The sequence below is a fragment of the Piliocolobus tephrosceles genome, chromosome 5 (assembly GCF_002776525.5).
Source record: "Piliocolobus tephrosceles isolate RC106 chromosome 5, ASM277652v3, whole genome shotgun sequence".
Classification (NCBI taxonomy): Eukaryota; Metazoa; Chordata; class Mammalia; order Primates; family Cercopithecidae; genus Piliocolobus; species Piliocolobus tephrosceles.
In genome coordinates, this window is record NC_045438.1 from 96,941,706 (window position 1) to 96,965,620 (window position 23,915).

Below are 23,915 nucleotides of genomic sequence, written 5' to 3' on the forward strand. Positions count from 1 at the left end.
CTGAAAATTCACTGATGACATAAAACTAGACCAGATGTTTTCTTTTTGAGTTTTGGGTGCTTTGGGTATTGTCGTTTATGTGTAAGAGAAAGAGTCAGGACAGTTCTGTGGTAATGTTCTGGAAGCTCCACTTGTAGCAGGCCTTTTGCCAGGCCGCCTTGTAAAATCTCGGTTTTTCTGTAATTATGTACTTTCCTTTTTTACTATGATAATTTTTCCTCATAATTCTATGAAGTAATTTTAAAATAGAAATTAAATATATAAAATTATTATGGCATCTCATTCTATGCAGTAGGTGGGTTCTTGAAAATATACATAGATAAAATAAAATCGGGAACAGATAGGGGTTGGATACCTGAGAAGCATAGCAAAGATGCCAAAACCGAATTTATACAGAAAAGAAGTTTTTGTTGGTGGTGGGGTGGGGAGTATTTTGACCAATGTTGAATCATAACAGGAAAATATAAATCTGGAAAGGAGCAAGAGCAAAGGTGAGAGTGCTAGGGAGAAAATTCAAGATCAAGATTTGTAAGAGCTAAGGAAGTCTGGGAACTAGAATTTTCAGACATTTTTTTTTCCCTTTTTTTTCTTTTCCTGTTCAAATGCTCTAGAAATACTTGGTAGTTCAGCATAAATGACTAAAAGGCTTTACATTTTCTGATTCCTGTGATATTTTTCATCTGACAGTATGCTCTGGCATTGCCCAATTAGTGGGAGGCTGCAGGGGGCGGGGAGGCGCAGATGAAAGGGAGAGAGGACTGTAGATAAAAGAGGGAGGTTCAGAATAACATTTGATCTTTCTTTTCTTCATACTGCAGTTAGCAAATTCCATGTAAATTGCTGTTGACTACTATGAAAGGAAAAGTAAGTATATTTTATGAACTATGTTAAGATAATTTGCTTACAAAGAGAAGCATCTGTGCCCCAGTTGACACTGATTTTTTAAAAAGGGTTATAAAACCTGATATGAATCTTCAGTTTATTTGTATATTTTTCTTGGGGAGAACTTTTTTTTTAAAGGATATACACTGGGATGATTCGAAGGCCTTCTTGGCTTCTTTCAGAAAATGTTATCTACACGTCTTAAACTTGCAGCCATGCAATTAACTATTAAGAAGCCTAAGGAGTTCTGGATGCCTTTTCTGTTACCTGCCTGATACACTTGTAAGCACAATAGGCAGGATTTGGCCAACACTGATGAAGTGTTTACTGTTGTTCAGCTCCAGGGCTTTTAACACAATAAGTCTGTAATTGTTCCTGTTCAGACTTTACATCCTGTTTTCATAACTGTACCCTTAATAATTGACCAGATTGCTTCTCAGGAAGACTTTTGAATGATTCATCATCTTAGAAGTTCTGCAGAAGGTTAATTATTTCAGAAAACATAGTATTGCTTAGTAACCTAATTTAAATTGCTATGTGAGTGTTGTAAGAGTGTCTATGGAGGAAGACATATATGTGCATTTCTCAAATTTTGTTATGTGAAGTGAGAAAACTTCTTAGCATTTGTAGCTTTTTCTCTTTTTTTGAGATGGAGTCTTGCTCTGTCGCCCAGGCTGGAGTGCAGTGGTGTGATCTCTGCTCACTACAACCTCTGCCTCCCAGGTTCAAGTGATTCTCCTGCCTCAGTCTCCCTAGTAGCTGAGATTACAGGTGCACTCCACCATGCCCAGCTAATTTTTGTATTTTTAGTAGAGATGGGGTTTTGCTATGTTGGCCAGGCTGGTCTCGATCTCCTGACCTCAGGTAATCCACCCACCTCAGCTTCCCAAAGTTCTGGGATTACACACACACCACTGTGCCTGGCCTCTAACTTTTTCTTGATCCCCTGATTTATCAGGGATCGCCCCCCTTCCAATTAGCATATGTTTAAGAACTTAGAGGAAATAAGGAAAGCTGTATAGTGGGGTAGTATTTCATGTCCAACCTGAGTTCAAATTCTAGTTTTTCTATCCACTAGGAGTAACTGTGTGATCCAAGAGAAGATATTTAATTTATTTAAACCTCAGCAGCTTCATCTATAAACCTGAGAGAAATAGCACCTACTAATAGTTGAAGTAGGTTGATGTAAATATTAAACAAGGTGCTGAATGAAAAATGCTTCCTATACTGTGTAACACTTAAGAAGCAGTAAGTGAGAGCTATTAAAAATATGAAGAATATAAATGTCACTAAATGAGACACATGCAAGTCCATTATTGCTTGGATGTTTTCTCCCTCCAAAATAGAATAAAGCATTTTTAAAGTGTACATTATTTATAACAGACTTAGTTATTCTATTGAGAACTTATGTTTATCTTCCTCATAGATGCTAATTCCTTGCTAAAACATTCTGGATTCATTTGTTATTGCTGAGTACTTTTGTATTCCTAACATAGAACAGGTGCTGATTGCTGACTTTATTGTGAAGATAGATAGAAGACCTTGTTTATCTAACCGAGAAAGGACTAAAAATTTTTATGTTCATGCCAAAGGAAAAGTAATTAATGTGAAATTTCAATATCACAAAAGAAAAATATTTGTTAAGACAAAATTAACATCATGGGCCTACCACATGACATTTTCCATCAGCCACAGTGAATTAATGTAGAAGGGAATAGGAAACTTAAGCTTTTTAAATGAATAATGATATAAAATAATTACAAAATTCTAAAATGGGTGGATTTTTTTGTGTGTAAAAGTTGTTAATATAATACTATAATAAATTTTATTTTAAAACATTAATTTCAGACTGAAATTTTTAGAAAGAACTAAATATAAAATTGATACTAATAGACTATTTTCTGTATGTTTGCAGATATAATTGTGATTGAGTAAATGCATGTAACATAATACAATCAGATTTAAACACTGTGTAAGATTAAGCACTTCCTGTACTTTGGGAACTATTGTCTGGGATTTCTATTAACTCATGATTTAATGATTTAAATTAAAGTTGTCAAATCAATATTTGATATGCCATCTCAAAGAACTTTAAGATCTTATAGAGAAAATTATTTCAGGTAAAAGGAATTCACATGTGGTATGAAGTCGTACAGAATCACAATTCAGTTTGGGAAGTCCATGTGTCTTAGTTGTGAGCCATAACAGGTCATGAGTTAAATTTGAAACTCTTTATTCATCACATCTTTTTTTTTTTTTTTGGATTGGGGCTTTAGTCAGCCCATTCTGCCCACAAATAAGCTGTGATAAAATACAGTAGGTTTGTTCCAAAGTGTTCTGGCTTCCATTACAAAGAAACTTCTATTCTTTGTTGACTAGGGAAACCCAAAAGATACTCTAAAATTGGGAACTAATCATTGAGTGAACCAGAAAACAGGGTGCTAGTGTCAAGAAACATTCCTTTCGTTTATATTGTTAAAAGCTGGGGTGCTGTAGAAAGTTCACACATACATAAAAGGGTCCATTTGCTTACAAGTTTAATTTTTTAAAAAAGAGCATTAATGTAGATTTCAAGATTCATTGGAAGAATTGGATATTCACTATCTGAAAGGAAACATCACCCTGTGTTAATTTTTGTGTTACAAGCCTAATGTTTTTTTAAAATCTTTCCTTAGTTTCTTAAGTATGGTTGGGTCCATAAAGGAAATTTACTTTCAGATAACAAAGTCCCTATATTTTATCTGGAATGAATGATGAAAATCTTTTTGCTTAGCTATTCATGGTAAGGGCTATTTATACTGTGAGTTTTTAAATAAGCCCATGAGCTAATCTACTATATTTAAGGGTTTAGGCAAAATTTGAAATACACCCCCCAAGATATTAGAGCTCTCTTCACAGCACTTTGAGACCTAGCCTGTGAGTTCAGTGTGTTTGTTTGTAACATACCTGTTGGTAGAATCCTTTTGCTCAGAGACTGACAGAGAAACTATACAGCATTCCTCATAGAATGACTTGAATGTGCTTCTCATAGGACAAGTTAATATCTTAGCTGCTGCTTTGTCTTTTTTCCTTGTTTTACCTCAAAATATTGTTTTACATTTTGATTTTGAAATTGATTCATTTTCTCCCAATTCTTTGTGCTCTTATTACTATAAATGACATTAAAAGACCTGATTTTAAAATAGAGGCTATGGGAAAATAGAATTGCATATCACTGAAAATGATACCACCCTCCTCTTCCCTTTCCTTTTCCCTTATCCTCTGTCCATTTTAAGCCCCCACCCTATGCGGACTTTTTTTTTCCCCCTATGACATCCAACTGGTTCCTGACAGGGTTTCAGGTCTGAATTTTCTGATAAATAAATAAACTTTTTATTTTATCTTAGAACTGTTTTTATTTTTATTTTATTTTAGAACAGTTTTTTTATTGATTTTTATTTTATTTTAAAACAGTTTTAGATTCATAACATTATTACAAAGCTAATACACATATGTCCTACACCCAGTTTCCTCTATAGTTAACATTCTCCATTAGGATAGTATAGTACGTTCGTTACAATTAATGAACCAATATTGATATATTATTATGGGGGTTGTGTAACAGCAATATGACTTAGCACTATTGATATTGACCTTGATCATTTGGCTTGAGGGGTTTTTCAGGTTAAAATCTTACTTTTATTTTTTCTGAAGACCATCAAAGGGGTTTCCTGAAAATTTTAATGACATATTAATTTGATTTTTCATTATTGGTGATGTGGTAAAGCTGTTATAAGTCTCTAAGTATTTCGGCAAAAATAATTTTGATGGTGGTAAAGAACATCTTATCTTTTTTTTATGTGTTGTAGGTGGGAATGAGATCTCGAAACCAAGGTGGTGAAAGTTCATCTGATGGGCATGTCTCCTGTCCCAAGCCCTCCATCATCGGCAATGCTGGTGAAAAAAGTCTCTCAGAAGATGCCAAAAAGAAGAAGAAATCAAATAGGAAGGAGGATGATGTCATGGCCTCAGGAACTGTCAAACGACACCTAAAAACATCTGGAGAAAGTGAACGAAAGACTAAGAAATCCCTGGAGTTATCCAAAGAAGACCTCATCCAACTACTCAGTATAATGGAAGGAGAGTTGCAGGTAGAGTCAAACTTTCCCAACTATTGTGTCTTTGGTTTCTAAGCTATAAAACAAGAGAATGTAAATCTGTTCTTCTCTCTGAATAATGAACTTTATGGGGAAAGGAAATATGTTTCCCTTATTTCTAAATCCCTAGTGCCTGGCACAATTTTGCACTCAATAAATATTTGTTGAATGAATGCTAAATGAAAAAGTGCTGATTCTAACTTCAAACTTCTCTAGAAGCAGAAAATTTCTTCATTATATGATTTTGGTAATGATTTCATACAGATCCTTTTGGTCAGTAGGTAATCAATTAGGTTATCTAATTTAGACATTGACTGTGACTGAAAAATGTAGAAATGCAGTGATTATTAAAATGGAGAGTTCGGGTCAATTGTTACTTTTGCTTTTTTCTAAGAGGTAGAGTGAAAGAGAGGAGGAGAGTTAGAGGCAAATAAGGCTTTGTTGAAACCAGCCTTATTGCCCAGTCTTTTCTCTCTCTTTTTTTAAACTTTCAGTGTCAATATTCTACAACTTCATAGGAATTGAGATGCACAGAAATAAGCAGAGCATTGCATTCATTATGAAGAACCTAATAGTTTCCTAAACATTTTCAAATCTACCATCTCGTATGATCACAATAAAAATGTGGGTATCATCTGTATTTTATAAGTGAAGAATCAGAGTCCCAGAAGGATTGAAGGTTTGTCTAGATCTTATCTCAAGCTTCCTGATTCTTCCTCCTATGCTCTTTCCTCTGCCCACCCCCACCAATCTTATTTAGTTGCCATGAGCCAGGTCCCTCCCTCCCATTAAGTCTATGTTTCTAGGGACCCAGAAGGCAGGCAGGAAGTCAGGATTCTTCTGAGTTTCTGAGCCCTGAACAATTGTATTTCTGGAAGTAGAGGAACAATGTTTTTTTTTTTGGAGAAGATGACTTTAAGAGTGGAGCTACTATTTTCATTTTTGTTTTTATTAGTTTCTTAGCTTGCACGAGCCTTTGAAGGAATACTATTAGGTTGGTGCAAAACTAATTACTTTAACAATTGCATAAAATAAAATCCTTGTTGGCTCATGGGTGCTGTTAGCTTTAGAGAGGTAATTGGCAGCCTACTTTAAACTAGGGTGGGTCACTCTGTTCCTGTTATCATCTGTGTGTGCATACAGATAAGGAAATCCCTGGGGTAAAGAAAAACAAACAACATACAAAACTCAAGTTTAAACAAACAAACATGATTGTGCTTACCATTTACAGACTGAGAAAAATCACATTGGCATTTCACAGCAAAAGATAAAATTTTCTAGAGCAGCCACTGTTACTAAAAATAGCTTCACCACTCCCAGAAATGTGGTTAATGTTTTTGTCTATTAACATTGGTTGTGTACAGAGGCAGAATTACTTCACCTTTTAAGCTACCCCCAGCCAAAAGCTATTGACCTGAGTGAAAGGTATAATTTTTGCCTTAGAAACCTTCACAAAACAACATCATTAGTTCACTTTTCTCCATCCATAAAGGCTTTTGTGAAGCCAGTGGCTCTTGCAGACTCTAATTTCTGCATAATGCTATTATATCATGGTGAACTCTGGAAACTGTTTAAGATTCATGTGGTTTTTATGTTCATAGTGGTGCTAGATGAGGTTTCAGATCCTAGCTATACAAAATATAAACTCACACCTCTGAAATATTAAAGAAATTAGACGGCTCCAAAGAAATGCATTTTGCTTTCCATTAATCTTTATAAATACAGTATACCTACATTACATGATAGATAAATTCTTGAGCAGCTATCAGTAAGTAAAAAGTGCAAGATATCATTTATGTGGGAAACAGTGAAGAGAAGGATAAATGAAGGACCTGCTATTTTAAGGAATTCCCTGGTGAATTCATTTGCAAAGCAGATAATCTATTCCATATATAGATGCCCACACACATATACAAGTCCATATATATAAACATATGTCCTTGTAAATGCAGATTTAACTATGATAGATTTGTTTAAAATGAGAGTGTTCCTATATTTAGAGCTATAGATATATATTTTTGTAGTAGTAGACACTTGTGTTCTAGTAGCATTGTCATGTGGGGGTGTTGTAGCTAAGAGTGGGAGGGAGTTAACATTAGCAAATGTGAGTGCACTGGTAAAAATGTAGAAGTTATCAGCCATCATACTGAATGGGCAAAAGCTGGAAGCATTCCCTTTGAAAACCGGCACAAGACAGGATGCCCTCTCTCACCAGTCCTATTCAACATAGTATTAAAAGTTCTGGCCAGGGCAATCAGGCAAGATAAAGAAATAAAGGTATTCAAATAGGAAGAGAGGAAGTCAAATTATCTCTGTTTGGAAATAACAAGATCATATATTTAGAAAACCCCATCATCTCAGCCCCAAAACTCCTTAAACTGATAAGCAACTTCAGCAAAGTCTCCGGATACAAAATCAATGTGCAAAAATCACAAGCATTTCAATACACCAATAATAGACAGAGTGTCAAATCACAAGCAAACTCCCATTCACAATTGCTACAAAGATAATAAAATACCTAGGAATACATCTTACAAGAAATGTGAAGGACGTCTTTAAGGAGAACTACAAACCGCTGCTCAAGGAATTAAGAGAGGACACAAACAAATGGAAAAACATTCCATGCTCATGGATAGGAAGAATCAATGTCATGAAAATGGCCATACTGCCCAAGGTAATTTATAGATTCAATGCTTTTCCCATCAAACTACCACTGACTTTCTTCACAGAATTAGAAAAAACTACTTTAAATTCCATATGGAACCAAAAAAGAGCCCGTATAGCCAAGACAATCCTAAGCAAAAAGAACAAAGCTGGAGACATCACGCTACCTGACTTCAAACTATACTACAAGCCTACAAGAACCAAAACATCATGGTACTGGTACCAAAAAAGACATATAGACAATGGAACAGAACAGATGCCTCAGAAATAGCACCACACATCTACAACTATCTGATCTTTGACAAACCTGACAAAAACAAGCAATGGGGAAAGGATTCTGTATTTAATAAATGGTGTTGGGAAAACGGGCTAACTATATGCAGAAAACTGAAACTGGACCCCTTCCTTACACCTTTTATAAATATTAACTCAAGATAGATTAAAGATTTAAACATAAGACCTAAGACCATAAAAACCCTAGAAGAAAACCTAGGCAATACCATTCAGGACACAGGCATGGGCAAAGACTTCATGACTAAAACACCAAAAGCAATGGCAACAAAAGCCAACACTGACAAATGGGATCTAATTAAGCTAAAGAGCTTCTTCACAGCAAAAGAATCTATCATCAGCATGAACAGGCAACCTATAGAATGGGAGAAAATTTTTGCAATCTATCCATCTGACAAAGGGCTATTATCCAGAATCTACAAGGAACAAGTTTACAAGAAAAAAGCCAACAACCCCATCAAAAAGTGGGCAAAAGATATGAACAGACATTTTTCAAAAGAAGACATTTATGTGGCCAACAGACATATGATAAATAGCTCATCATCACTGGTCATTTGACAAATGCAAATCAAAACCACAATGAGATACCATCTCACACCAGTTAGAATGGCAATCATTAAAATATCAGGAAACAAAAGATGCTGGAGAGGATGTGGAGAAATAGGAACACTCTTACACTGTTGGTGGGAGTGTAAATTAGTTCAACCATTGTGGAAAACAATATGGTGATTCCTCAAGGATCTAGAGTCAGAAGTACCATTTGACCCAGCAATCCCATTACTGGGTATATACCCAAAGGATTATAAATAATTCTACTATAAAGACACATGCACACATATGTTTATTGCAGCACTATTCACAATAGCAAAAAAATGGAACCAACAAAAATAGCAAACTTAGAACCAACCCAAATGCCATCAATGCTAGACTGGATAAAGAAAATGTGGCACATATACACCATGGAATACTAATGCAGCCATATAAAAGAATGAGTTCACATCCTTTGCAGGGACATGGATGAAGCTGGAAACCATCATTCTCAGCAAACTAACACAGGAACAGAAAACCAGACACCACATGTTCTCACTCATAAGTGAGAGTTGAACAACGAAAACATATGGGCACAGTGAGGGGAACATCACACACCCGGGCCTGTCGGAGGTTGGGGCGCAAGGGGAGGGATAGCATTAGGAGAAATACCTAATGTAGATGATGGGTTGATGACTGCAGGAAGCCACCATGGTGCTTATATACCTATGTAACAAACTTGCATGTTATGCACGTATATCCCAGAACTTAAAGTATAATAATAAAAAAAAATTCGCAAAAAAAAAAAAAAAATGTGGAAGGTATGTGCAAGGTTTGCCAGACTAGAGATAAGGGGGAAAAAAAAAAATCTTTCTGAATGGCTGGTGCTGGGAGGAGAAGCAGAACTATGCCTTATGAAATAAGTTATTCTCAGCTTAGACCTATGGGTCATCTGGCTTGATATGTATGGAGCATTTAGTGAGTAGTCTCCCAGATCTCCAAAGACCACCTATTGCTCTCTCTTTATGGGGTGACTATATATGAGTCAGATGCCCTTACTCTGGAGGTGGTATTCTGAGGTTATGGTTGCCTGATGGGTACTTCCTGCCTGCTACACAGACAAAATCAACTCACTGATACTGTGGTATTGCAGTAGAAAATGGTTTAACACAAGGCTGGCCAAGTGGAAGGACTGGAGTTATTACTCAGTCAGTCTCCCTGAGAACTCAGGGGCTAAGGTCTTATGGATAATTTGGTGGGCAAGGGGATAGGGAATAGGCGCTGCTGATTGGTTGGGAATGGAATTGTAGGGGTGTGGAAAACAGGTCTTGTGAGCTGAGTCCACTTCTGGGTGGAGGCCACAGGACTGGTTGAGTCAGGAGTCATGGGTCCAAGTGGGGTCAGTCAGTTGCCAGAATGCAAAAATCTGAAAAATATCTCAAAACACCAATCTTAAGTTCTACAATAGTGGTGTTATCTATAGGAGCAATTGGAGAAGTCACAAATCTTGTGATCTCTGGCCACATGACTCCTGAGCAGTAAGGCATTATAGAAACTATACCTACATTCTAGCAGAATTCAGGCCCCTCCTATAATCCTAATTTCATGATTTTTCAATAGTTATAGGTTCCTGAGCAAGGAAGGGGTTAGTTTTTAGGAGGGATTATTATCATCCTTGCTTCCAAGTTAAACTATAAACTAAATTCTTCCCATGGTTAGCTTGGCCTATACCCAGGAATGAGTGAGGTCACCCTGCTTGTGAGGATAGAAGCAAGATAGAGTCAGCCATGCAAGAGTCCTCTCACTGTCATAATCTTTGCAAAGGAGGTTTCAAGCTTCCAAAAAATATTAGAACTCTAAGACGCCTTTAAGGTATCTTATCTACCTCACCTCCTTTATATTACAAATGTGAAGCTCACATGCTAGTTTTGTGACTTGCCCAAGGTTGCACAGCAATGTAGAGTTCTAGATCTAAATTTCCTGTCCTTCTATTGAATGTCCTTCCCATTATATCACTTACATTCTATGGAGGTTCAAGGGAAGTTGGGCTCCAGGACCTTCCATTTATTCTTGGCCTCCAGAGTTTCTTTAAAGTAGACTCACATTGTAAACTCAGAGGCTGAAGCTATTTTGTGAAAGGATGAAACTTTTCAGGTAAGAGAAATGTAAGGTTTGTTTTTTTTTTACACCAGGGAGACAGAAACGGGATCTGAGCCTCAAAGTTTGGTACAACCTAGATGATGAGTAAAATGGCAGCAGGCAGGGGTGCCACAGGGCTATGTGAGCTGGCCACTGCATAACTCTGGGGGAGCTTCATATTCACTACTCTAAGGATGGTGTCTTCTGGAGTTGTGTAACAGTGCAGGCTTTGGGGGATCACATCTCCAGGTAGAAAGAAATAGGATGACACACAAAGAAAACAGCTTATATTTTGGAGAGATAGGACTAAGATCAAGTCTGCCCATAGGAGGTATACCTTAAAAGTGACTTGAGAAATGGAGGAGTTGGAGGTTCCTTCAGGCTTGTCATGCCAGTTTTCTCCTTTACAGACTGCTTTTTGATCTCTCTCATTCTCTCCAACTCTATATCCAACATTTTGGACACTGTAGACAATTCTGTGTGTTTTCTGGTACACCAGTGCCCTGCCACTTTTAGTACCTGTTAAGTGATCTATAGAAAATTGTTGAGCCAATATTATAAACAGCATGACCTTTATTGTAGGCCTTGGCTCTTTGCAAAATGTGCACATTTGCTGTTTTGTTTGCCAATTTAGGTATCCCATGAACTCCTGAAGTGCACCTTTTATGGATATATATTAGAAATGGAGTTACATCTACTAGAGATTTTGCATTTTGGGGAGTCTTGTCTAGAACCGGTAATGTGACCCTTGTCTTGAAGGGGGACATTTTTCAGACTTTTCAAGCCACACCTCTGCAGATGCAGGCCTGTCATCTCAGCACAATGACTGGCCTGCATTGCCTGCATGAAGTAGCTGGGATGGTTTCCATTATTATACTTCTGTCAGTGACTGCTTCCAATACCAATTACTTTCTAATAAATTGGAACATTCTTATTCTCTGGGTGAAAAACCAGTTACATATTTCCCAGTTTAAACTGAAAGTAATAAAATAGTACCCCTGGCCCGTCATTTGGGCACCATGATTAATTTCCCCTTGTATTAGTCCCAAAATAGCACTTTAAAAAAGTGAGTAAATTTGGCTGTACTAAAAATAACAAAAGTTTGACAGAAATGGTACTCATATCAAAAAGCCATTACATAGAAGATCTGACAAAAGGATATTCGTGTAGAATGATTCAAGAAAAAGGGACAAATTAATTCTTTTTTCTTTATGAAAAAATAGCTATTTTATATAATAAATTCCCTTGAATTTATTATATAAATAAATAATTCATAAAGTAGATAATTTGTGGATTGTTAGAAGCTTCTTCTATTCCACATCTTCTTAACTCATAAACACATTCTTTTAGGGTTCCCAGCCATTTTTTAAAATATTGTTCATTAGTTTCTCTTTTCCTCTTCATCACCTAATGTAAGTGAGCCTCCTATCTGTGCTTCTTTCTTACCAAGAGAGTTCATTCATTCTTTGGGCTTTAATTAATAAATAATTAATTCAAAATAGGTTGATCTTACAATATTTAAGAAACATTGCTGAGACCAAGTGCGGTGGCTCACGCCTGTAATCCCAACACTTTGGGAGGTTGAGGAGGGCGGATCACGAGGTCAGGAGTTCAAGACCAGCGTGACCAACATGGTGAAACCCTGTCTCTACTAAAAATACAAAAATTAGCTGGGTGTGGTGGTGTGCGCCCGTAATCCCAGCTACTCAGGAGGCTGAGGCAGGAGAATCGCTTGAACCGGGAGGCGGAGGTTGCAGTGAGCTGAGGTTGTGCCACCGTACTCCAGCCTGCGTGACAGAGCAAGACTCCATCTCAAAAAAAAGAAAAAAAGAAACATTGCTATTCGAGAGCTTTGAGGACTGAAAAGACGAATAATCATAATACTTGTATTTGATGGGCTCCTACTATGTGCCAAGTATGGTTTTAGTCACTAGATATTACAACAATCATGAAGAAAGAGCTCATGACTTGGTAGGATAGATGAATAGATAAGAATATACAGGAATGAGTATTGTATTGAGTAATTACAATATAAATTACAGGAGTACAAAGGAGGGAAAGATTATGAAAATATAGGAACTTCACTAAAAATTTGGACTTTGAAGAATTTGTGGGTTTTGGGCAGACGGAGATGAGCATAGGGGCCAACATGGGCAGAATCAAACAGAGTGAGTGAAAAAGTCTTGGACCATGTTCATCAGTGAATAGTCTGGCTTTAGTGTAGTAGTAGTATTTTGTGGAGGTAAAACGACACCTCCATTTAGAGACTACAAATAGGAGGTCCTCCTTTCCCGCCAAAATAGTCAGAAAGTGTGAGGATTCCAGGGGAGTAGAGCAATGCAGAAGTCTGGGGAGTAAAGATGAAAGAGTATCAAGAAGAAAGGTTCAGTTACTCAAATCAGCAGAAAGGCCCCATCAGACAGGACTGAAGGACATTCTTTGGGTTTGTTAATTTGAAGTTCATTGGGAACATTTGTCAGAGCAGTTTTAGTGAGGTTAAGCCCATTTTCAGTGGGTTGAGAAGTTGTTAGATATGAGTTCTAAATTTTTTTTCAGAGAATCAGTATGTCAGTATGTTCAGTTCTTTGACTTCTACTTTTAAACTTAACTTCCTTGTAAAGCAACCTTTTTCGATTACCTGCTCCACCCTGACTCATTCCAATTACCTACTCCACCCTGACTCATTCTGATTGTCCGCTCTGTCATAACTTCCAAACCACTCACTCCCGTCAATCTCTTCAAATTAGCCAATCAGAATTAGTTTAGCCTGTGCTGTCTAACCCTAGCCAATAGGGGTTAGCAGCAGGGGCCACGTGTGTCAGGGAGAAGAACCCCTTCCCCTCCCTTGTCCAAGTGTCTGCTCACCATTACTCCATCTGTAAGGGTGCACCCTTCTATAGAAGTAACTTGCCTTGCTGAGAATTAAAAAGAAAATTTTATATTCAAGTGCTATTTCTTTTGTGGCACCAAAACTTTATTTATAACAAGGTGAAGGGAAGTTAAGTAAATAATTTAGAAAAACTTTCTTAAGTTTTATTTTTCTTCTTTTTTCTTTTTCTCTTTTGGTAATAGGTTTTCTGGGTTTTTTGTTTGTTTGCTTGTTGTTGTTGTTGTGGTTTTACATAGCCAGAGAAGCCAATTTTCCCCCTTCTTTAGCTTAGTGTAAATTAATTGTGTGGCACAGAATAGGCCTTTAGGCCTACATTTGTTGGCTTCCTGATTTGAAATTACATGTTGCTTTTCTCTACTTTGAAGCTTTAAGTGAAGCATGGGATTATTAAAAAGAAAAAGGCCAAAACAGTGTGACTTGAATGCCAAGTCCTATGGGGAAATATGATGGAATTGAAAAGCTTTGGTAGTTGACTTTATTAGTGTTGACTCTGGGCCTCAGTTTACTCCCCATGTGTTCTAACGGGGATATTTCCTAACTTCTGGGGTTGTTGTCATTACTAAGCTTAGCCAATATAGATGTTATTTGGAGAAGTTTGAATGAACAAGGCGCAGAAAGAAGACAGTAGCTAGAGGGAAACTCAGGTCAACTGAGGGTTTTTAGTGATGAAAGACACTTTGCTGTGTTTACAGGTTAAGAGATTGCAGGACAAGAAAAAAGCAGAGTCAAAGATGTAGAAAAGAGAAAGAATTTTAGATGACAGCATCTTGGAGGATATAGGAGGAGGTGAATCAAAAGTATGATTTTGGGTTGAACTTAGTTTTGGTCTTGAAAAGGAAGGAGACCCTTCCTCTGTGATGGAAGGAGGGAAGATGAGTGGGGCTAACATTTGCAACTGAGGGGTGGGCAGTTGAGGTAGATCCCCCTAAAGCCTCAGCTTTTTCATCAAGGAACAAAGTTATGGTCTGCTGAAAGTGAGTGGCGGTCCTGAGCATGATTATGTACATGCTGAATCGTTACAGAAGGGAATGCTAAAGAAAGGTGATTATGTACAAATACAAGCACTAATGGATGAAGTTTAGGATTCAGCAGGGAGAGACCATGCATTTACAGTGGCAGCAGTCTGTTTAGAAGCCTGCGTGTAAAGGGGGAGACATATTTTATAGCACTGGATCTAGGGTTGCAGTTGTCCAAGTCAGTGCAGTGAAAGGACAGTGTTATAAGAAAGTAGAATGTGTTGGTGAGACAGTGCCCAGCAGGAAGAGGTCTTGGGAGAAGTGAGCAGGCCAATGGCAGGACAGGCAAGAGAGGGATGGAAAAACTGGAATTTGGGCTATTTGCATTTAGGGTTTCTGGTATGGCAGTGTTGTTTTGTTTTGTTTTGTTTTGTTTTGTTTTTGGGGACAATCTTTCTATGTTGCTCAGGCCATGGGCAGTGGCAGTGGCACAGTCAGCTCACTGCAGCCTCCAACTCCTGGGCTCAAATGATCCCCCCACCTCAGCCTCTCAAGTGCCTAGGACTATAGGTGCATGCTATGTGGCACAGCTTTAACTAATGCAGGGTCTTGGGTGTGGTCCCGGGAGTGGAAGTGAAAGCAATTGGAATGAATGAGGTCAAGAAATGGTGAAGTTAGGACATTGGCTAAATCTTCCATTAAATATTGAAACCTCCTAGGATTATGGCAGGATTTGGAGTGGAGTGCAAGTCTGTGTAATCTAACAAATATGAGCATTGGGGACCAGAAGGTCAGTAGATAACTGGATAACTGCTGCCAGACTACTTTTTCTGAAGTGTTTCTCTGATCATTTTATTCTGTTGCTTAGGAATTTACAAGAGGTCCCTACACCTTATCAGATAGAAGTCTAAATTGCTTAGACTGGTCTGAAAAATCTCCCTCTTAGCTATGAAACCTCATCTTTAGAGCTACTTAACATGACCATTCCTATCTAATCAGGCAATCTCTACATTTTTTCCCCATACTCACACATACAATCTTAAAATACTTGCAAGACATAAATTGGGGCTCTCAAGGAAATTCAGGATATGTGTTTATTTTTGTCCTATCCCATAGTTTTCTCCTGTACCAGTCAATACTTCCTTTTCGTTTTCTTTCTTTCTTTCTTTCTTTCTTTCTTTCTTTCTTTCTTTCTTTCTTTCTTTCTTTCTTTCTTTCTTTCTTTCTTTCTTTCCTTCCTTCCTTCCTTTTTTTTTTTTGTATTTTTTGTTTGTTTGTTTTTGTGTGTGTGAGACACGGTCTTGCTTTGTTGCCCAGGCTGGAGCACAGTGACATGATCACAGCTCACTGCAGCCTCAATCTCCTGGACTCAAGGGATCCTCTTGCCTCTATATAGCTGGGACTGTAGGCGTGCACCACCACACTTGGCTAATTTTTTTGAATTTTTGTAGAGATGGGGTCTCACTATGTTGCCCAGGCTGGTCTTGAACTCCTAAGTTCGAATAATCCTCCCATCTCAGCCTCCCAAAGTGCTAGGATTATAGGCATGAACAATTACACTTGGCCCTATTCAATATTTCTTTAGGGGCCACTGAAGGCTTACCTCCTCAGTGAAGCATTTCCTGATGACTTGCTCCCCGATGCTTATCTTTCTCCTGCCATGAAATCCTACATTGATCCTTCATGAAGTGAACCATAGCACTTCATACCCCCACATTTCCTAAGTATTTTACGTACTTACACCTTGTTGCCCAAAAAAACTTCCTGGGAGAAGCTGTGTCTTCTGCATCTTTCACGTGCCTCATTTTATCTAGAAAAGGGTTAGGCATATCATTGTTAGTCTATTAGAAACTGGTGATTAATCTTGAAATGTTCTAATATTTATATACCCTATGAGACAGTCATAAGATTAATATTTTTAACATCTGCAAAATACTCTGAATTATTTAGGAAAAGTATAAGTATCATAATGTATAATGTTATTATTGAATTAACAGTAATGGTCATAAATATATACAATGATATTCCTACTACAATACTATGATTCTACTTTTCTGTCATCTTTAACAAGAGATATCATAACTCCATTGGGAATGGTGATAATCAGTTCAGATGGAATTACTTGTGCAAACAAGAACAATAGGCTTATCCTTCAGGGGTACCATTTATCACTTTTTTCTTTAAAAATGGCTTTTCTTTTTCTAAATGAGTTCCATTTGTCACATGGGAAGGCCTCCAGTAGAGTCCCTGTGCTTCTGAAGAATAAGGCTTTTAGTTACTCTCTATGCCTTTTTAAATTGATGACTCACCTGCACTTAATATGCTCCATCTTTAGAATCTCAGGCTGAGGTCACCCTGAGTGAGGCTGCCCAGTGAAACCTCACACCATCAAAATGGTAAGCGTGCTGAGAATGGCATGTCTTTGCTAAGTTTAGGAGGCAACAGAGAGACAGGTTGCTTTCTGATTTAAATCAGGACCAGATCTGATTATTTGTTGAATATGATGCTTCAGAATCTCATGTGTCCAGTAGTATTGTTCGTATTTTGGCAGAGAGCTTTGTTGTCTGAGTTTCATTGTCTCAGGCAGAATACTTTTAGGGCTCCTAATAGAATCAGAAAGTCGGCTTTCCTGCAGTGAGAATAATGTCCTCATTGGTGTTGTAGGGGAGAACTTTAGTTTTATTGAGAAACATAAAAAAAGCCATATTAATAAAGAAAATCTCTCATAAATCCTTTTATTATTTTACAGGAATCTGGTCATGGGAAGATACCACATAAGGGTAATATGTGAAAGATGGAGATTTCCCCCTAAATGGCTGCAGCCTGCATTTTCCTCAGTGAAAATGGTCTTTATTTAGTAAACTAAATTATATATAAATATTACAACTTACCTGTACAAATATTTACCAATTATTTGGGGATGTACTCTTTTTACATGGAGCATTTTCAAGTAAAATTAGTTTGTACAGATAACTGGCATGAGAAATGTATGTTAAGCAGAGTAGGACTTCGGCATGATGAATTTGTGATTCCAGAAGGACTTCCAGTAGAGATGTCATGTAGAACACTGCCAAATTTGAAGCTCGGGGGGGATAAGGTCTAGACCTGTGCTGTACAATGGAACTTTATTTGAAGAAAGAAATGTTTTATATATGCCTTGTCCTATAGGGTAGCCATTAGCCACATGTGGTTTGCAAACTCTTGAAATGTAGCTAATAAGGCTGAGGAACTAAATTGTAAATTTTATTTAATGTTAATTAAATTTAAGTCACTACATGTGGCTAGTGGCTACTGTATTGATCAGCATGGATACAGAAAAACAAACAAGGTACTAATCTGAAGAGACCGTGGTTGAAGCAAAGGGATAAGAGAGTAAAAGGAAAAATTAACACCAAGGAGATTCCCTTAGAAATTATCTATGGTTAAGGGTGGTAAGAGAGAAAAGAACTGGCCAAAGGAAAAAAAAAAAAAAAAGGCATGGTTAAAGAGAAAGGAAGGCCATCTGAATGAAGATGTGTCATGGATGCAAGACAGGGAGAGAATTTCAGGAAGACATAGTTCTCAATGCTGCCACAAAGCTGGAGAATGAAAACTGACAACAGGCTGTTTATTGAGCCGGCAATTAGAAGGTGTGTTTTCCAAAGAACAGTGAGGGTTGATACCAGACTACTGGTGTCCAGAAGTGCTTGGGCAAACTTCACTTTTGACAAGTTTGTGGATAGATGGTAGGGCTATATCTAAGGGAATAGTAGGGATGGGGAAAGGTTTTTTGTTTTGTTCAGATTTTTTTTTTTGAAAGAGGACACTTAAACACTTTATAGATGTTAAATACAAACTTCTTTCATAATTTCCAGTCCTACCCTTGCTCTGTCTTCCACAGATGCTTTGATGTAGAAGTATTTTACCTATAAGATTAAGATCGTCTCAACTTCCTTCCACAGCAAAAATACTCTGTTCATTGCCTCACCTTTCTTTACTTCCCCCTTCACTAAAAGTGAAGTGTCTCTTTGTGTCAAAGCTACTTCTGTTCACTTGATCCTACTGCCTTCCCATACTAACATATCTCCTACCCTTCTCTCCCCCATCCCTGAATCTCCCATGGCCTTTAGCACTAGACTGTTGGGGTCCTGGAAACTTTGCAAATTAAGGGAGCTAGATTGATCAAAGCTCCTGTGGTTCTTTAGGCATGGAATTATTTTCAGAAAGGTCTCCAGCCTCTAGGGAATATGGACATGAAATATTTGGGTCCCCTTTTTCTAACCTTCTCCTGACTATATACATGCTCTTCTTTCCTCCCTCCATTCTATTTAGGTACCTATAGCCTCACAGAGGTAAATTCATCTCCATCTTTTTCTACATTGACTATTTTTAACAAGACTTGTACTTGTCCATGTTTGTCTTTTAAAGAACTATTTTAAATTAACAACTTCTTGAGAATAGACGGTGTCTATAAAGCACTTTGATAGGTGCTTTTTGAAAATTACTTTGTAATTGCAACTGGTAAATGTAAACTGTGTGTGTGTTTTTTTAAAATAAAGGGTATATTTCCAGTTCAATTTTTTTCAAAAGTATTGCATGTTAAATGCAAAGAGTTGGCTTTGGCGGAACCTTCAGCATAGCGACCAAGAGTGAGGCTGTTCCAAGGAAACAGGAAACAGGTCACAATGAACACTCTGGATTTGTTTTCTACCTGTCACGGTGCCTAACACCTGCATCACTTTACCTGTTTTTTCCACAGATGTGTTAGGCCAGTATTAATGGCAGAGATGTTTCTCAGCCAGGAACCAGATGGGTTCCTGCTCTGAGGACACTGTCATCTTAATGTCCCGATTGCTGGGTGAAATGATAGTGTGCCTGGAATTGCCTTTAAAAGGCTCCAACTCCTCCATTTCAAAAAAAAGCATATGAAGAGATAGATGGTGCATTATACTCTTCAGGTTACTTTGATGTATGTTTAGAACTTTTTCATAATACAAAGAGGAAAACAAATAGCATGAAATGACAAAAGAAAAATAATGTCTATGTTGCCCATGTGACTTTCTTGCACTGCCTAATATATGCTAGGATTTTCATTATTTTATTTAATAATCACAATAACCCTAAAAGGTTAGATGAGGTCCAAACAGAAGCCTAGAGGGTTTAAGTAAACTGCGTTAAGAGCACCTCCTTATAAAGTGTACCATGCTCTTCTGACCCCAAACCCAGTGCCCTTTTGTTTCAGCATGAGTCTCCAAAATCTGTGGCATCACATTGTTTTCACATTTTGTTTTTAAATAATTCCATTTTGTTCTAAAGACTGAAAGCTAATGATTTTAAATCACGATAAACCAACAAATGTATATTAATGTCCTATTGTATGGCAGTAAAATAATGTGCTGCTATTGTCTTAGCAGTCCAAGTTGAGGAGTAAACTCACTGGAAAAGAGAATCCGATTCCACAGATAAGAAGAGGAAACACCAATTGTTTGCCAACAGGATTTATTTTTTCCATACAAAACAGCATATTTTAAAATTCACAAAAACTTGGAATATCTTTTTTGGTCTCTAAGTCATAACTTGAATTGATGTTTGGTTTCCCTTCAAAGGTCTGCTTTATCTCCTCAAGTGCATCTTGCTCTTTTTCATGCTTCTCAGTAGGAGTTTAACAACCTAAACAATAGAAATCAATTGTAATAAACTCAATGGTAACACAGGCCAATGCCATTGTCAAACTGGTGATTGAAAAACATTGAAAAATAAAGTAAAATTCTATACTTTGAGGAGCCATTTTCATAGTTTGTTGCTAGAGAAGTTTCTCTGAGCATGGAGTGTACCAGAAAGCATGAGGAGGAAGTGCAGTGCTCTTGCCTTACCTGTGAAATCTGTTGCTTCATTGCAACCGCAGTTTTTCATTGATGGCCCATCTTGTCTTCCTTTGGGAGAGAAAAGAAGGGGAGGATACAGTCTGAGTGGTTAAAAAAAAAGGTATAAATTTCACTTTTGGTGCATTTTGCTGGCTTACACTATTCATGTATTAAAACTTTTTAAAAGATAGTTACTAAATGTTTTTAAGAGTAAAATGTAGACCAGCATGTCTAGACCATAGTGAATTTAAATTTTAATTGACCGAAATTAGTGACATGTCACTGTACCACATCACTTACAACTTTTCGCACCTTGACATTGTTCAAAGTGCCTAGTGCAACCTTTAACCTCTTTTTTATTCTCTTCTCTCTTCTGAACAGTTTCAGGGACACTCTTGAAAGTCACTAGGCTAATACTTATAGATACAGAACGGCCCCTTCTTAGGTTCTTCCTTCCTCTTGATCTTCCCTCCTTTCGGCCTCACTGATCCTCAGGAGACCTCTCCTAGTGTAGTGGTGATGGAGGGTTTATTCTGAAGCTCATGTGACCTGCAGTATCTTTAGGTTTGCAGGTGAGGTTACAAATGCAGACAAGGTAGTGGAATATGTTTCTTTGCAAAACTAACTGGCCCAACTGGGATTTAAAACGACCTCATAAGTACTACGTCAACCTGTCACAGACTGGCTTCAAAACAATGAAGGGATTAAAGTGACTCATATCACATGGCTGTCAACAGAGAAATATTTTTTCCAAACTCTGTATTTAAGAGAGAAAGCAGGGTACTGATGAAAATTGTTGGAATTCTTTCACTGTGAGAGTGCATAATCAAAAGAGGACATCACTTTGATGAAATAAGAACACTGTACCTTGAATCTTTTCAGTTAACATGTAATCCTATCTGTGGATGTAGTCTTGTGCTTCAACAATGTATATATTTGTATTGGCAGGAAAGGACCTCTATGGACCTTTCCAAACAGCAGCCATTAATCTCTAGAATACTTACTCTGATGTTAAACATTTCCTCATCAACAGCCTGAAAATAAACATGAAACAATGTGCACAAATTTTAGCAGTCTCTGGGCCATCCCTTTGCCCTTCAAAAAATAGAAATAATGAAAGTACATTTGCAAGTCCATGGTTCTATGAGGATCAGCTCATTTATGAGGAAAGTCAGCTATAAACCAAGATTTTGCAGGTTCCTCAGCAGATGAAGGAAACCGTCTCACAGACTCAAAACACATATTTGCACCAATGAAAGTGAGTGATCCTTGAAGACTGGAAGGAAAGGGGTCTTAACGTTACTGTTTTTGAACTTTAAATGGCTCTGCCCTGAGATGGGATGTTATAATTCCTGCCAACTTGGATATATATATATATATATGTCTTGTGTGTGTATGTTATGTTAAAAAATCTGTGTGTATATATATATATACACACATATATATTCATTTAGCAAACTTTTTAAACCTGAAAACAATGTGTAAGATGAGTTGTGTTCTGAAGCAATCAAAATATGCATGCCTTTTTTTTCTTTAATGGAATGTAAATTCCTGGCTTTGAGTTTAGAAAGGATAAGCATGTGAGTGCTGATAAGATCAATGTTGCATACAGAGTGTGAGCCCTATTTGTAATCTTTGCAATATCTAACATGACTTATTTATAGATGGTTTGGCATAACATGTCAGCCTGAAGTGCCCGGTATGCTGACTACAAAATATCTGAGCAAAAACCTTTGAAAAGAATCTTACAAATCCTGACTGGGAGACACTTATAGGGTCACTGAAGAGTTGAGCATGGGAAGCTTTGAACACTGCGCTTTCTCTCTTCAGAACTAATTGTTTAAGAGACGTAGGCTTCCCTTTGTAGCCTGTGAGACAGGACACAGGTGGTTGTTAAGATCCCATTCCCTCTTGAGTGTCATTGGCTCATTGCAATTATCTTTACAGACATCATACTGTTGCCTACCTACAGCAGAGAGGAGATCAACAGCCTGGCCACTCTTATTTATTGTCTACCACCATGTGATAGTGGATTCAACTAACAAAGGTATAATTGACAGGCAATTATGGAATGCCAGGCAATGGAGAGAACGTAGAAGAGTAAGCCACAGAGTCCCTGACCTCACGTAGCTGGAGAGACATGATCTCCACTGCCATTGCTTTACTTCAGGCATCCTCACCACTGCTCACATGGTTTATTGCAACTGACTCTTAACTGGTATGCCCTTCCTGCAGTCTTGTCCCCCTTTGGCTATTTCCCCAAATCACAGGAAGAGTTAGCTTTTTAAAATACAAAATTGATCAAGTCTATCTTCTGCTTGGGCTTTCATGGACTGACCCCTGCTCACCACTGCTCACCACTTCAGCCTTATCTTTCACTGCGTCTCCTCAATTTATGGTCCTGTCATGCTGACCTGTCTGCAGTCCCCTGAATGTTTCCTGTCTTTAATGTTGGGAGCCTCTTCTTATTGGAGAGTATTATTTCTCATTATGTGCTATGCAAATGATTTTAAAGAAAAGGCACTAAGATTGTATGTGTTCCAGGTTGGCTGATGTGTATAGTGCATTTATTTTCTTCATTGATTTTTGTCCTACTTTTTTTTTTATGTTGCTTCCACATCCAAGTCAAGGTCATTAGAGAAAGGAATTCTCCATACAAACACCTACTGTTAAGCTAGTACTTCAAGCTTATTCCATTATTTGTCGTAAAATAACTAGCTTGCATATTTCATCAAGGACTCAGGGGAGAGAACTTCCATTCTGTCCAGGTGTTCAGAAACTTTTATTTTTTGATAAAGTGTCACTACAATGTCTTTTCCAAGGTAGAGTCTTATTGTAATCACATGCTCAGGAATCATGTTGTAATTATAAAACAAGACAAGTGTATGGATGGAACCATGCTCTAATTCAGTAGTAAACTTGTGTTCAAAAATTAGGCAAAACATCAAAATAGAATTCTAAGGGAAAAGTTTATATATTTAAAAATGTTTGGCCTGGCACGGTGGCTCACACCTGTAATCCCAGCACTTTGGGAGGTCGAGGAGGGTGGATCACTTGAGGTCAGGAGTTTGAGACCAGCCTGGCCATGTGGTGAAACCCTGTCTCTACTAAAAATACAAAATTAGCCGGGCAATGTGGCAGGTGCCTGTAATCCCAGTTACTCAGGAGGCTGAGGCAGGAGAATGGCTTGAACCCAGGAGGTGGAGGTTGCCGTGAGCCAAGATCATGCCGCTGCACTCCCACCTGGGTGACAGAGCAAGACTCCGTCTCAAAAAAAAGAAAAAAAAAGTATGTTAAAACTATTTTAGTTTAAATTTTGACTGGTTAATTCACACATATGGTTTAAAAATTCCAGAAGGGTATAATATATGGAAGTATATATACTATATTTTTGTTTTTTATACAAATGAGAGCATATTATATATATATATATATATAGTACTAAAATCAGCCTTTTTCTGATATCAAATATGGCTTGCAAATCTTTCCCTATTAGTACACATAGAGATTTTACACTCATTTCAATGACTTTAGAGTATATGATATTTGGGTACATAGCGCAGTTTCCTGTTGCAGGACATTTAAG

At 37.6% G+C, this 23,915-nt stretch overlaps 1 protein-coding gene and 1 non-coding gene across 4 annotated transcripts in view; both read left to right on the forward strand.

Moving 5' to 3' along the window:
- Positions 1-23,915, forward strand: part of FILIP1 (filamin A interacting protein 1) — a 208,258-nt gene that overhangs the window by 76,429 nt on the left and 107,914 nt on the right. For all 3 annotated transcript variants that reach the window (XM_023219263.2, XM_023219262.2, XM_023219261.2), the window contains one exon: positions 4,731-5,012. In XM_023219263.2, coding sequence (XP_023075031.1) covers positions 4,737-5,012 — 276 coding nt within the window. In that variant the 5' untranslated portion in view covers positions 4,731-4,736. The remainder of the gene's footprint in view (positions 1-4,730; positions 5,013-23,915) is intronic.
- LOC111547478 lies at positions 20,231-20,439 on the forward strand. Its single transcript, XR_002733148.1, has one exon. It is a non-coding gene; the product is annotated as a small nucleolar RNA U3 (small nucleolar RNA).